General features: G+C 59.6%; 1 protein-coding gene across 14 annotated transcripts in view; it reads left to right on the forward strand.

Annotated features, from left to right (window-relative positions):
• Window positions 1-14,973, forward strand: part of IKZF1 (IKAROS family zinc finger 1) — an 80,892-nt gene that overhangs the window by 9,571 nt on the left and 56,348 nt on the right. For 6 of the 14 annotated variants that reach the window (XM_036247632.1, XM_036247631.1, XM_036247630.1 and 3 more), the window contains exons 2-3: window positions 3,937-3,990; window positions 11,452-11,571. In XM_036247632.1, coding sequence (XP_036103525.1) covers window positions 3,951-3,990; window positions 11,452-11,571 — 160 coding nt within the window. In that variant the 5' untranslated portion in view covers window positions 3,937-3,950. Of the gene's footprint in view, window positions 1-3,930; window positions 3,991-4,097; window positions 4,244-4,280; window positions 4,318-8,249; window positions 8,275-9,579; window positions 9,776-10,073; window positions 10,212-11,078; window positions 11,196-11,451; window positions 11,572-14,973 lie in introns of those variants that run through there. The other 8 variants (XM_036247627.1, XM_036247629.1, XM_036247637.1 and 5 more) reach the window with 6 other exon arrangements.

Here is a 14,973-nt window from a genome sequence, read left to right on the forward strand (position 1 = left end):
GGGTAAGGAAGGGGCAGGCGGCCGCTGGGACCTGCAGAGCGGGGTCGGCAGTGGCGGCGGCTGCGGTGGCCCTGGGCCGTCGCCGCCGTGTGTGCCGCGCTGCAGGTGTGCGTTTGGGCGGCTCGAAGAGGAATCGAATTGTGGTTTTGACAGGCGACCTTTACCTCTGACTTCATAAACCCAGACTCACCTTTTCAGAGCAAATCTTGGGATGAGGGGTGCTCATCCCAGAGAAGAGAGGGCACACTGAGGACTCCAGGAGGGTCCGAGGACGACCCCTTCCCCTGCCCGTGGCCTCGTGGCTCCTGGGCTCTCGGCCTTGGGTCACTTGCAGGCAGCCGTGAGGGTGCCCTTCAGGCAGGGTGCCCGGCCCAGGGTGCTCGGCCGCCTCCCCGGGGACAGCAGGTTCCAGGCCCTCTTGGCTGTGGAAGGAAGAGAGACAGGCAAGGCCAGGAGGGTGTTTCCAAAATGTCTCATTGTCCCCAAGGGAAGCTCCTGGGAAGGTCCCCGGTCCCCGGTGTGGCCGCGGGGGGGACCAGCGGGCTGTGGGCTGCCGGCCCCTGCCGTCCGGGTCTTCTGCTTTATCCTCCACATCCTGTTCTCCAAAGTCATCAAAACGCCACCTCCACCGAGCTGACCAGGCGAGCGCCGCTGGCTCCTGCTTCCCCAGAAGGGCCCGAGAGATGCCGAGATGGAGACAGAGGGAGGGAGGGACAGACAGACTTCCAGACCGGTGAGCCCGCAGGATTTGGAGCGGGGGTGCCTGTGACAGCGAGCTGTGTCCCCCGTGGACGGCCTCCGTCTCGCGGGGCGTCACTGACTCTGCATCCCGTGTGCGAGGCTCAGACTCGGGCACGTGCACAGGCGAGTCCCTCACGGTGCCTCTGCGTGTCCTGAGTTTTCCGTGCAGAGGACAGAATCTCGGCGTGGTCCTGTGAAGTGATGACTCCTGGCATCTCCCTTCACGGACCTGCTGGTCTCGGTGTTCGTCAGGTGAAGGTTCGCGAAAAGAAGCCGCTCATTCGCTTCCGGGGTCAACACCCCTCTTTCTGAGTGTGAACTCCTCGTGAGCCTGAGGAGCCTGCGTTCTGGTGTCCCCACGACACGGGGTCCTGCTCTGCGTGGGGAAGGGCTCAGGGGGCTCGGAGCGGGGTGCTGGATCTGGGAGCAGCTGGGGGGCAGCTGGGGGCAGCTGGGGCTTCACCGCCCTGCTGGGCACCCAGGGCCGCCCAGTCTTGGACGGATGGTGTCCTCTTCCTCAGACAGTCCCCTCTTGGACTAGTCCTCCAGTCTTTGCCTAAAAGCAAAGTCGCTGTTACAGAAAAGCCACTTTAAAAATTTTTTTTTAATCCCAAGAGATGCAAATTCGGGGTTTGGGGAAGCGTGAGGGAACTTGTCAAGTCGCCCCTGTGACATCAGGCTGGCCCAGCCACGAGAGTCGCAGGGTCTGGAGCAGGCTGGAAGGCTGCGCCCTGTTCCTCATTACTCGGGGCGTCAGAGAGTGGGGACAGCCCAGCAGGGGCCCAGGGCGCCCCGCGGAGCAGCGTGATGTCCAGCGGGGCTGGGAGTGAGGATGAGCGTATCTGTGAGGCTCAGACCCAAGGAGTCCATGTGCTGGGGGCGGCGGGCGGGGATACTTAGTGACATGGAACCGGGCTGTCCACAGAGATCCAGCCCTCGGGCTGAGCGGCGGCTCTGAACGCGTCTGCGCCCCCTGTGAGGACAGCGGCCGAGGCAGGGCTGCTCCGGAAGGCGCCCTCCCCCACCCGCCCTGGGCACAGGAACACCGCTGAGAGGACTGAGCTCCCGCCAGCAGAGCCTGCTCTGGGCATCGGCCGCGGGCAGAGCATCAGTTTGCTCTTTTGTGACGTGTCCTCACCTCCAGCCGCCCGGACGGACGGACGTGCAGGGACTGTGGTGCTGAAGTCGGTGCTGGTGGGTCCTGCCCCCGACAGCACCCCGGAGGGTCCCCAGAGGCACGCTGGCAGACGCTTTGTCCGGCCTTAAGACACACTTTTTCCTTTTAATTGGGCATAACTTGTGTAGACAGTGGGGAGCGGAGTGACGGCTCCCTACACGGACAGCGCGTCGCCGTCAAGGGGACGGTGCGGGTGAGGTTCGCAAACCAGTGGCGGCGCAGTGTTCAACGGGAGGCAGCTTGCAGCAGCGTGTCTGGGACGTGCTCAGCCATCTGTCTGCACAGCTGTGTGCGCACCGCGGACAATGGGTGGACCTGGCTGGCGGGATTGTGGGCTTGGCCCCTCTAGAAACACGTGGTGAGCATCGTGTCCCCCCGGAGGGAGACGGCCGGTGCGAGCGTCCAGACTGCGCGGCAGAGGCTGTGCTGCCTCCGGCTGGGGTCTGCGAGGGTCTCCCCGCCAGTCCAGCACCTTCCAGAGCCGGGCCGGCGGACGCTGGCTGCGTGTCCGAGACCTGCGCCCCAGTCACCAGGCAGCGTCTCCCCGAGTCGTCCTTGTTTCTTCATCGTTGTTCTACAAGTTTTGAGTCATCGCTTGTTGCTTCTTTGCTGGACTGGGCACAGTGGTCTGGGAACCCGGGCGCTGGTGTCCCGTTCGCCTCTGGGCTGCTGGGCCCTCGGTCCCGGGCAGCAGGGCTGGTGGACCATGCAGCCTTTCCTGTGGTCCCCTGCTGGGCCCAAGCCACACGGCAGCCTTGGAAACTCAGGCCACCTCAGACTCCTTGGGGGCTTTCAGAAGTAGGTGAGCGCCACACGCGTTCCTGACCGCGTGCCTATGATGGATGTCTCTGGAATGGGGCCTGTGTGTGCCACATGCTCCATGACTACATGCGTGGCGTCTGCCTGCACAGTTGTCACCCTCAATGGAGAGGGTGGGGCCCCTGAGCCCTCCACCCGTGTCCAGGTCTCCGCTGTAGACAGGACACAGCTCAGACCCACCACACATTGAACCAGAGACAGAGGTGGCCCCCAGGGGACGGTGACCTGATTGAGAGTCAGCAAACAGACCCGTTTGCTGGTTGGCGAGGGCTCTCCTCTGAAGGTGGCCCAGCCGTGGGCAGGGTTGTTGAGATCACCTCTGGCTGTCGTCGACCGGGGCCACCCGAGCCCTCCCAGGCGCCGGCCAGGACCCCGCGTGCTGACCACAGCACACCCAGCCCTCCGCCCACGGACCTGACCTGCCCTGGTGGCCCCCGGCCGGGCGGCCTGTGAAACGTTCACGGTCGCCACCCACGGGAAGCTCTTCCCGGTTGGTTTTCTCTTTTAAAACGAGTCTGAGGAGCCAGCCACCTGTCAGCAAAACAGGAAGGTTCGGGCCTGTCCAGGCCGCGCGTGGCTGCTGTGGCGGCTTCACTTCTCCCTCGCGAGAGCGCGGCGGAGTCCCCGGCCAGGCCCCAAGCGCGGGGACAAAGGCGGAAGCGCCTGCGCGGCCCATCTGCCAGGCTCGAGGTGTATTCATTATTGATGGACGGAGGGTGCGCGCCGCTCAGATATGCAGCCTGCCTGGGTAAATGAGACATTCTTCGGCAAATTGCTTCGTTTTTTTGATTGCTGATTGTGCGCGTGTCACCAAGCTGACTCAAGGTTCATCGATGCATGCTCAGTAAATTAGAAAGAACATAACTATGGATCAGCCAGGAGAATGAATTCTGTGCCTACAATGACCCAGGGCCATTTAATTTTCTGCTTAATTTTGTTGCAGTCGGTTTGCATTTTGGGTTATTATGCAGGAGGAAATTAACAATAAATAACAAATTTGGTCCTCCTGTGCTGGTAATGATATTTTTATAAATCTTTGTAATGCTGTTTTTTAAAGGATCAAGGCCTGCACCCGCCTGATGCTCCGGCAAAGTGAGCGCGGAGAGAAACGCATTGTTCTTGGCAGAAAACCTCGCTCAGCGCGCGCCTGTCTCGCTGGTACTTGGCTCTAAACTGAAATCCCTTCCTCTCTTCCCCAGATAACCCGAGGACAATGGACGGTGATGAGGGTCAAGACATGTCCCAAGTTTCAGGTGAGACCCTTGAGGGATGCTGCTCGGGTTCCGTGAGGCCCGCTCCCCTGGGGGCCAGAGGTCACGGGGATGCTCCCAGGGCGACAGCGGGGGCTTCTGTGCACAAGGGACAAGAAACCAAGATGGAATGCGTGTCGGTGTCTCACGTCCACTCTTCGAGGCCATCCCAACTGGGGAGCCTGAGCCGGAATTCTCCAAGTGACCGTTCATTGTCCTATTAAATCTGAGAGCAACTGGGAAGGATTCAACATATGTGGGTACTCATGGGGGGTGGCGACTGACTGATCTTCTCTCGACCCAAACACATGCCAAGGACCTTGTTTAAAAGTGAGGAAAAGGAAGGGAAGGAGGGAGGAGCCCGAGAAGGAGAAAGTTTCCCGAGAAGTTTGGGGCACACTTCAGAGTACCTGCTAAGCGTGGAGGCAGCCTTGCTCCCCGTCACCCCATTGGCTTATTTCAAGCCGTGTTGGGTGCAGCCTCTCACGGCAGGGACCCGGCCCCTGGAGCAGCAGGTGGGAGGAGGCGAGGCCTGTGAGTGGGTCACAGAGGCCCACTGGGTGGCCTGCCCCGCTCCCAAGTTCATAGGTGAGGAAACCACCTTCTGTCTGTGCTGTACCTGGGTCGGGGGGCAGGTGTCCAGCAGCAAAATCAGCCTCCAGGGGTTTTCAGTATTTTATGTTCTGGAGCCGTACGGGCTCCTGGTCGACCCCAGGGGGCCTCTCTGGGAGAATGGCCTGAACTGTGCCCTGGGCCCAGCCGGCCAGCCCCTACTGGTTTCCAGTTCTCGTTGGATTCGGCCTCTCGGTCTCAGGATGGACAGCAGGATCGAGGTGTGCGGCTCCCCTGAGGCGGGCAGGACCGGGGTGTGCGGCTCCCCTGAGGCAGGCAGGACCGGGGTGTGCGGCTCCCCTGAGGCGGGCAGGACCGGGGTGTGCGGCTCCCCTGAGGCGGGCAGGACCGGGGTGTGCGGCTCCCCTGAGGCGGGCAGGACCGGGGTGTGCGGCTCCTCTGAGGCGGGCAGGGGAGGAGACTCACGTTCTGCCCACTGGAGACAGACCCACCGCTTGTCACCGACGGCCTCTCCCTCCTCTCTGCCGCTGCTGCTGTCGTGTGCCCAGCCTGGACCTCGGCTGTCCGGCTGCAGCGAACAAGCCCGAAGCTCGCGTTCCGCCGGGCATTCAGGCACTGGAGGCACAGCGGGGGGGACACTGCCAGCGAGTTTGGTCCTCTCCCTGCAAACAGAAGTGGGTGCTGGCGTTTCCCCGAGAGACACGCTCACGGCGCACAGAGTGTTTAAGCTCGTGTCACAGTGACGCTGGTGCTCACATTCGAAAACCATGGTCCATCGCGTCCTTGTTCACGCAGCTCTCAGCAAGGAGGGGAACAGGCTACCGTGGAAGGAGGGCAGGTACATGCGGACGTGAAGGAGAGCAATCTGGGGTCCTGTTCCGTCACGTGAAAACATGCCCCCCCACTCTCACACACACTCACACACTCACACTCACAAACACACTCACACACACGCACATTCACACTCAACACACACACACGCACTCAAACACACATGCACACACACATTCTCACACACTCACTCGTGTACACATACTCGTGTGCACTCGCACACACTCACAACACACACACACTCACACAAACACACACTCACAACACACACACTCACACACATACTCACACGCACACTCACAGACACTCACAACACTCACCCACACACGCACTCAAACACATGCACACACACACTCTCACAAACTCGCTCGTGCTCACATACTCATGTGCACTCACACACTCACACACACTCACACAAACACACACACACTCACAACACACACATACACGCACACTCACAGACACAACACACACACACACTCAAACACATGCACTCACACACACAACACACGCGCACACACACACACTCACACACACATACTCGCACGCACGCACACTTAGAATAATTCTCATGGATACTTCCCATTCCGGGCTTCCTCTTGGTGAACTGGCGACAGAAGGAAGGGGTGGTTGTGGAAGAAACGCAGAAACACGTTACTGGAATGTATTTCCCGCAAGCATGTGCTTTGGAAGCGGAATTGTGACAACAACAACCAGAACCATGTCCGTGCAGACAGAACCTGGGCCTCCAAAGCCTCCCACGCGGCCGGCAGGGGTCTGGTTCCTGCAGAGGTGGGGCTGTGAGGCCCTTCCCCGGGAAGGGGTCCCCCACGTCAGCCTTGCCCTGTGGCTGGGGTGGTGAGCATGTCAGACACAGGACGTTAGAATTCCGAGCGAAGAGAGACTCGCCCGCTGATCGGCCCCTCTGCACTCCGCCCCTGCTCTCGCCCGGGTTCGCATGACGGATCTGAAGAGGGGACCCCTTGTGACCGCAGGTGCCCGGGCCCAGCTGAAGGCCCGGCCTGGGCGGCTCCACATGTTTTGTCCGAGGAACATTCTGATCTCGGTGACAGAAATGGCAACACATCAGTCCTGGGCTCTGGCTGTTTAAGGGGCGGGTCTCGGGGGGAGGGGCTTCATGACACAAGACTACCCCAAAAGGTCAGCTCTCCGTAGAACGATGGGAGGTTTGTCAGCAGAGGACAGGGTTCTTCTGAAACACTAGTGACATGTTGGTTGGTGGTAAGCCTGGAGCCTTCTCCATAGTGACCTGAGCATTTAGAGTCGGCGTTTTCACCCAAGATCTGAAAGGTCTTTTCTGCTTCCTGATTACACCAAAGGACGTCACTTCTCTTTTGTTTCTGAAGTTGAGGGACGTGACAGTTAGGGAACCACGGAATACATCTAGCCAAACCGGAGGACCTGTTCCTGACTGGAAATCTGGGGAATGTGTTACAGAACCGTCCTGTTTCCCCATCACTTTATTCAACGTCACGCTCTGTCCACAGGAAAGAAAAAAATAGACTTTTTCTGAGTTATGCCTAAGAAGTGCCCACTTTCCCAGGGAAGGCAATGTTTTTTTTTGTTTGTTTGTTTGTTTTTTTATCCTCACCCGAGGACATTTTCCCATTTTTTGTTCAGGTAGAGTGGGAGGGAGAGAGAGGAAGAGAGAGAGAGAGAAACATGGACGTGAAAGGGACACATCGAGTGGCTGCCACCCGCACAACCGACCAGGGCCGGGGACAAACTGCAACCGAGGTACGCGCCCTTAGCGGGAACCGAACCCGGGTCTCTCAGGACCGCAGGCGGACGGGAAGGCAATGTTTTAATATCAGCAGTTTCGTAGGGGTCCACCTAACAGATGTGAAATACTCACTTGAAAAACAGAGAAAGACTTGCTACCTGGCAGCTTTTGAACCGCCGACTCTGCCTTTCCCGGGTTATCCGGACGGTGTGCAGTGTGGTGTGGACGGCAGCACCCAGCACACGGCGCCTTGCACCCCGCTGTTGGAGGACAGTCCTACCTGAAGCATGTCCCCGGTCCCTTAGGGAACATCTCATTCACGCTCTCAGCACGGGGTCTCTCTCCTTCTGCAGTCTTTCCAAAGAGGTTCATGTGTGTGCGTTGTTCACTTTGGGTTTCTAAGGGAAGGGTCGGGGGGGCGGGGATGTGGGAACTGACAGACCTGTGGGAGCCGCCCATCTCTGCCCCAGTGTGGCCTGAGACCGTGCCCCTCGCCTCCCGGGACACTACTGTTGTCTCCAATATACGGGGCTTGAGCCAGTTCGCTGAGCTCCCTCCGGCTCCTGTGACCCTGAAACTCTACTGGATGTGTCCCTGTGGTCTTTGCCATGTCTGCTGGGACAGGGAAACAAGAAGCGGGCTCTGTGGACACACAGAATCCGCCTCGGGAAACGTGTCCGCGTGCCCACAGGAATGTCAGTTGTAGTCAGTCACGTCGATTTCATGCTCTCAGTTTACAAACCCTGCGCAGACATTGTTCTCATGTCGCCTCTTCGAGAACCAGTGACGAGGTTACCGGCGGCAGCATCTGGGTGCAGGGAGCTGAGGCTGGATCCCGGGAACTGACCGGAGACCCCCAGGGAGCAGACACACCCTGGCCGAGGCTCCTCTGCTGTCCTGGGAGCTGAGAGTCCACGTCCCGAGTTTTCACTTACCCTGGAATGACGTTCAGCTGCGTGATTGCACGGACTAAACACTCACGCGTTTGGGCGACCGGGAGTCACAGAGCTGGGCTGGGTGAAGCACAGTCTACTTGAGAAATTGTTTGCTGCTGCTGTGAGCTAATTATACAATTTTCTCATTTAATTTGCCCCAGAACACTTCTCAGAGGTGATGCTTTGTTTGAAACATGGCAGTAGGTAAATTAAATATGAGTTGATAAGTTTTCTTCATTTTTCTAAATAAGTGAAATGATACTGCCCCACCTAAATTATTCCACTTCAGCACTTGCTTTCTTGCTGTCCACAGTGTGTGTGCATGTATGTGTGCATGTGTGAGCATACGCATGCATGTGTGAGAGCATGCATGTTTGTATGTGCACACACATGTACATTCATGTGTGCACCTGCATACACCTGTGTGCATATACACCCACGTGTGTGCATGTGCATTGTGTGCTGTGTGTACATGTGTGAGCATGCACGTGCATGTGTGCGCACATGCATGTGCATACATGTGTGCGCCTGTGTGCATGTACATCCATGTGTGTGCATGTATTTGTGAGTGCATCTGCGTGTATCACATGCACTGCATATGTGCATGAATGTATGCATCTGTGTGTATGCACATGTGTGTGCATATGTGTGTGGTTGTGCATACTCTTAGGGGAGAGGTGGGTGCTCGGAGCTACACATGCCTTATGTTTCTATGGTTACAGTTTACAAATAATCTTGTACACTCAGCATGTTAGCATTCATACACATTATTATTATTTTATCCCTCACTCCTGTCAGCTAAGCCAAAGTCATGTGTGTTTTTTTGGCCTCATTTTACTCTTGGAAGAATCTTAAAGAGGTGACTTAGTTCGTGTTCCCATCAGTCTCAGAATTGGTCAAACTGGAACTAGATCCCAGGTCAGCTGACTTCTAGTCACAGTGTGTTAATATTTGGGAGGGGTTGACTTGATTTAATAACTTCATCTTTGTAACTTTCATCATCTTTCTGTGGTTTTGTATTCCAAAGGGTTAACTGGGCAAATCTGCTTAAAATCCACACACAAAGATATTTTTCCCTCTCACGAAGGGTCCCACGAGGGAGTACGTGTCCAGCGTGGACACCTCCAGCAGGGAGGGTACCCCAGGTCCGAGGGCCCGGCTCTGCAGCCACTTCGCAGACCGGGGGCCATCGGTCAGTCCCCTGCAGCCAGACGTCCTCGATACGTTGAAGTTTGTCTTGTTTCCTTATAAACAGATCCGTTCTTTTTTTAAAAAGTCATCCTGAGCTATTTGGACATATGTCAGCGTGGACTGGGCAGAGAGTCGACTTGCCTTCACTGGATAAGTCCTGGTTCTTTGTGCCCCCCGTCCCAGCTCCCGCCCTGGATCTGCAGGGTCCCAGATGTCAGGGAGCTCCCAAGTTATCGGGGGGTGGGGGTGGGGGGAGGAGATTGGGCGAGAAAACAGGGTCGTAAAGGTAGTTTCTCAGCCTCCGCTCCCAGGTCCTGAAACCGACAGCTGCTCATGACAAAGACACACCTCTGCCCATCGGTCAGTTGGTTGGACCAGGGTCTCAGCCAGGCCGGTGGGGCACCGTGGGGGTCTTTACGAAAGCAGGTGGCCTGGGTCTCTGGTCGTCCAGCCTGCCCGCCCTGTGGCGTCCCCGCTGTACGGAGAAGACTGGCTTTATCTACTGAGGTTCTGGGTAAGATTATTCTCACCCAGGGTTTGAGAGAGTGAGAGAGACTTGTCCGAACCCCTCCCTGAAACCAGCCCTCTGGGCGGTTGTAGGAGAAAGCTGTCCGCTGGCTGGTGTCCGGCCTGCATTCTCGTATCCCGAGTCTCCCCCACTGTGAAATGAGGCAGGAGCAACAGAGACACTCAGCTGTCGTTACTTCCCAGCTCTTCTGTCTGGGGCAGTGGACACGTTCATGCTGTCCTACACGACTGCAGGGCCCGAGCACTTGTAACCCGTGCCTCTGGCCTCATGTTTCTCCCGGAAGGTCCTGTGATCATGCCCACCTTTACTCATCCGGGCTTGGCCCTCCGAGGACGCACAGAATGCTCTTTCTCAAAATATGCCCGGCGTGGGGAGGACAGCGAAGCTGGGGTGTTCCATGCTGATGTCCGAGTCCCAGAAGGTGCAGGGCTGTTCCCCAGAGCTCTGCCTCGGTGCCTGGGCAGTTCTAAGTGATTCTAGGGAGGGGCGTGCCCCACGGGTGGGCGCTCGCTCTGGTCTTGCAGTGCTGGGAGGCGTCACCCAAACACGGCACCTCCACGCTGCCCTCCCCGGGCCCTCGGGCACATCCGCGGCCCTCCCGCCCGAGAGCCCAGAGCCAGCCCGCCGCAGGCCAGCCCGCTCTGTCCTCCTCTTCGCCTCCTGTGGGACGCAGTGCCCCCCGGGCTGCTCCCTGAAGGGCGCTTTGCACCAGCCTGGGGCCTCACCCGCGGATCCTGGCAGGTGTTTAGGTCTCCTCGCTCGGGTGAAGTTGGGTCCTGAAGGCTAGAAGAGACGGGGTTCCCATTCCAAGGGAAGGAGCATTTCCTACACGCCGTGGCCTCCCAGGGTCAGGGGCTGAGAGGGCGTGAGTCCCCACGGCTGGGGCCTGGGGCTGGACTTCGTTCCCGGTCAGGCGGGGCCGGCAGGGGCACCGTGAGAGGCCCTTGCCTTGGGCAAACTGCTTCGTGTGTTCCCCTTTATGTTCACGTTTCCAAGGTGAGGATCCGTGCCCGCCAGGCGGACCCTCGGCCTGCGCTCTCCCTGCCCCTCTTCCCGGGCCCTGCCCCCGGGCTTCAGGCTGGTACCCGCGAGCCATCCGGACCAGGGCGCATGCCAGCACCTGCCGCTCTGACAGGGGCCCGGTCCCGTGACCCCAGGTCAAAGTCGTGTGGGCTGTGGTGACACCAGGTGGAGGAGGGTAAATCAGGACACCCTGCAGGAGGACAGTCGGCTCGTGTGTGAAGAGCTTGGACATGCGGCTGCCTGTCGCTCCGGGCATGGCCGTGACACGGGCATTACACTGAATGTGGCAGCGTGGCCACCGGCGTGGAGAAGTGTTCACGACAGTGTCTGGGAAAGACAGTTTATTCTGATGAAGAATGTGCATCGCCCCGTGTTACCTACGGTACATAAACGTGGGTGTGTGCACACAGGTGCAGATATGTGCACACACATGCACACGCATACACGTGCACACACACACTCCCCAGAACTGTAAGTGATCCTCTCTAACATGTGACATATGTGCTTTGCCGCCGCCACCACCTCTGAAGCCAGGGTGAGGTCCCAGTACCCTGGCCTTCCCTGCAGGTTGTCCCCGGTGACCGCTGCCCCAGCAGGGACCGCACCCCCAAAACTCACGCTCCTGCCTTTCTCCTCAGGGAAGGAAAGCCCTCCAGTCAGTGACACTCCAGATGAGGGCGACGAGCCCATGCCCGTCCCCGAAGACCTCTCCACCACATCCGGCGGGCAGCAGAACTCCAAGAGTGACCGAGGAGGGGGTGAGTTGCCCACCCCTGGCGGGACGTCACTCGGTCTCCTCCTGTGACCCCTTTGTCTCTCTGTCCTTCCAAAGACAGCGACGAGGTGACAGGACTCGTCTGCTATGTCCCGTCTGCCGTCAGGCTGAGGCAGGAGAGAAGAAAGGTCAGGTGGGCCCTGGGGTCTGGGGGAGCACAGGCCCGCACAGGTCAGCACGCCAGAGACCCACAGCGTGCAGAGTTGGGGAGCACCCGCCGTGGGGGCACCCCTGCAGCTCTGCCTCTGCCCCCGGGCACCACGAGAATACCCGCTCCTGAGCATCGTAGGGAGGGAGGCTGCACACTTGGCGAACCTGGGGTTAGAAGGGGCGAGTCTGGCCACTTCACCTTGTCCCTCTCCTCTCTGTGAGAAAATGCGATAAATGGGAATTTTTAATGATGAAAAGGAATCTAGGTGGTCTCCGCTGGCCAACATTCATGCACCTGTCCAGGCCTTTCCCATCGGGGCGGGGCCCCCGTCTCTCCCCGGGGACTGGCATGTGCCCCCTCTTCATTGTAAGGACACGGACGCAGTAGTCCTGTGACGTGAGCGAGCTCCAACAGCAAACTCAGAGTCAGACTCACGGTCTGGCTCAGAGACAGGCCTTTCTCCATCATGCTGTGTTCCCATGAGCCAGTGAATCCGCAGATCTTGGCACACCCTTGCTTTCCCTGCTTAAAGGGAAAACACCGTGATGTTGAGGGCCATTTGCACGGAAGAACGTCACGAAGGGTCCCCAGGTAGCAGGGAGGCAGAAGGACCCACAGGTGGGTCAGCGCGTGGGCCCTGCAGCCCGGGAGGTGGCGTCCGGGTCACAAAAGCAGCCCAGCGCCCGTCCTGTGGGAGGTCGTGACGTACGAGCTAGAAACCTGTGGTGCGTGTCCTCGTGTGTCTCGGAAACCGGGCAGACTCTAAGCACCATCGTCCTGTTTTTATTTAGTTAAATGTGTGAACAGACAGGACAGGGACTGAAGGCGTGATGCGGACGAGCCGAGAGGGGTGTTTGTAGTTCCCCCTTCAGTGAAGGGCCACTGTCGGCGAGAAAGAGGCAGCACCCGGGCCCTCGGCTCCGCACTCGTCGTTTCAGGGGTCCCGAAGCTGGGACCCCGAAGTCACGCCTTGGTATGATGGATGCATCTGTTCTAGGATCGCCTTCTGTTCATTCCGAGTGATGCTGCCTCCTCATCCATGGCGTTGCAACAAAACACATATAATACGTCAAACAGTCAAATTTCAATAAACATGAGCCAACGAGGGTGCACACCTGTGACCCTGAGGTACACGCGTGGCCTGAGAGTAGCCCGGCTTCGCCACATCGGTTCGGTCCTTGGCGATCCGTGGGACGGTCCTGCTTCCCACACTTTTCATGTCAACAAACATCTCGTAACTTCGCCGGGGCACGGGACGGGCTTGGGGACAAGGGCCCGAGAAAAGGTGTTGGATACGTCGCCACTAACCAGTGAGATGAACCTCGGGCTCAGACAGCAGAGCCGGGCTTTGGGGCCATTACGGAGAAACGGGGACTGTCCCCGAACCCCTGCAGCCTGGGAGTCGAGAGTCGCAGCCCCAGGAGAGCTGAAAGCCAGGCTGACTCGGGGCTGGAGGGCAGCTGGGCACAGGTGGCCAGCCCGTCCGAAGGCCTGCGCCCCCTCTGGATGTGCGCCCTCAGGAACGTGGCGCGGTAGGAGCTATGTCCCTGGTGAGGCCCCAGCCCCGGTGGGTGCCGACCGGCCCAGGCTGCGCTGCAGGCGGGTGAGCTCCTGGTGCCAGTGTGGGTGTGGCCGCAACACGGGGCTGGTGGTCGCCTGTGGTCCCCTCCCAGGCACCCCGGCCCCGCCTGACGTGATCTCCATTCTCCTCCTCCTTTCCCGATGCAGGGCAGAAAACGTGAACTTGAGAGTTCGGTATTGAAAACACCCGAAAACCCTGCGGGGTCTGTGCCGAGCTTGGGCGTGGGCGCTGGCACAGTCGTGAGTGAGAGCCCCGTGGGGGCTGGAGGCCAGCGGCGTGGGTCACGGCTGGGAAGCCACGCACAGGCGCACTGGGCCACGAGCGAAGGGGCCGGTTCCGGGACAGAGTCCGAGAGCCAGGGCCTGGCCAGCAGGTCAGCACTTGCCAGCAACTCTGTGAGGCACCGTCCTTGCCAGGTCTGGCTGGGAGTCGGCCTTGGGCGTGGAGGTCATTTCGTGCCGGAGTGTGCCAAGAGCCCAGAACCAGCATGAAAGGGGGGAGCTGGTGAGCGCAGTGCCCGGGGGTCAGGCAGGGGGAGCAGCCCAGCCCGTGGGACACCCGCAGTGCCCGGGGGGCCTGGCAGAGCGGAGGACAGGCACCTGGGACTGAAGGGCCCCGCCCCAGCCCTCTCCGGCCCCGCCCCGCGCCTCGGTCTCCTCGTTGTGAAGCAGCAGACACCTCCTGCAGGGTGGCTCAGGGTTCAGTGAGAACAGCCTGTGAGCTGAGCTGACGACAGGGACAGACACGGAGCGGACAGGACAGGGCAGGAACGGTCGCAGCTCTCGCAAAACCCATCGCGGGCGGAAGGGGGGAAGGAAGGGTGAAGGAACCCCTTCACTGACGAGAGAAGGAGCGCAGGCGGTGTGGGGGTGCCCTGGATGGGAGGGGACGCGTTCGTCCTGACAAAATGATCCCTAGAACCAGCACTCTGAGAACAGAGCCACGAAGAGCAGGGAATGACCTAGAATAAAGCAAGACGGGGCGGCGGGGCGCTGGCCGCCACCAGACGCAAGGGGAAGTCGGGCACCCGCTGTTTCTGCGGAAAAGTCAGGGGACACAGTGAGGGGCCGGCAGTGGAAGGGGTCTCGGCTGGACTGGACCACTGGGGTGTCCGTTCGAGAAACAGACGCGAGCTCTTTGGGAAGTTCTGAGCTAGAGACCGCGTAACCTGCCGGAACCGCCACTGTTCTGACACGTGGGTGGGACGGCCGGGCTCCCACAGAGGCGGTTTCTCACCCCTTTGCTTCAGCCGGCGGTGGGGGGACACCTGTCGGGCTATGGAAATGCGGTCGCCTGGATTAAGACCAACAGACCCACAGGGTGTCAGAGAAAAAGAGGTGAGACCGGGCTGCAGCCTGCTGGCTCCGTGCCGTCCGGGTCTGACGGAGGCACCAGGATGCCGGGGTCTGCACTGGACACAGAAGTCTCAGCGAGGGACTCGGGCCTTCCCACTGCCTGGTGGGAGGGGAGGCTCGTTCATCTGAAGGGTCTCAGAGGGATGAGAGCCGCCCCTCGGAGGTGGTCGTGCATGGACAGGTCATGCAGGGCGTGCTTGGTGGAGTCCTGGCACCCACTCAGCCAGCTGGGCACGGTGGAGCCGAGAGGGGGCGGCTCGAGGTTCGTGGGAGCACTGTACCCCTGGGGCTCTCGAA

The sequence above is a fragment of the Molossus molossus genome, unplaced genomic scaffold (assembly GCF_014108415.1).
Source record: "Molossus molossus isolate mMolMol1 unplaced genomic scaffold, mMolMol1.p scaffold_m16_p_7, whole genome shotgun sequence".
Classification (NCBI taxonomy): Eukaryota; Metazoa; Chordata; class Mammalia; order Chiroptera; family Molossidae; genus Molossus; species Molossus molossus.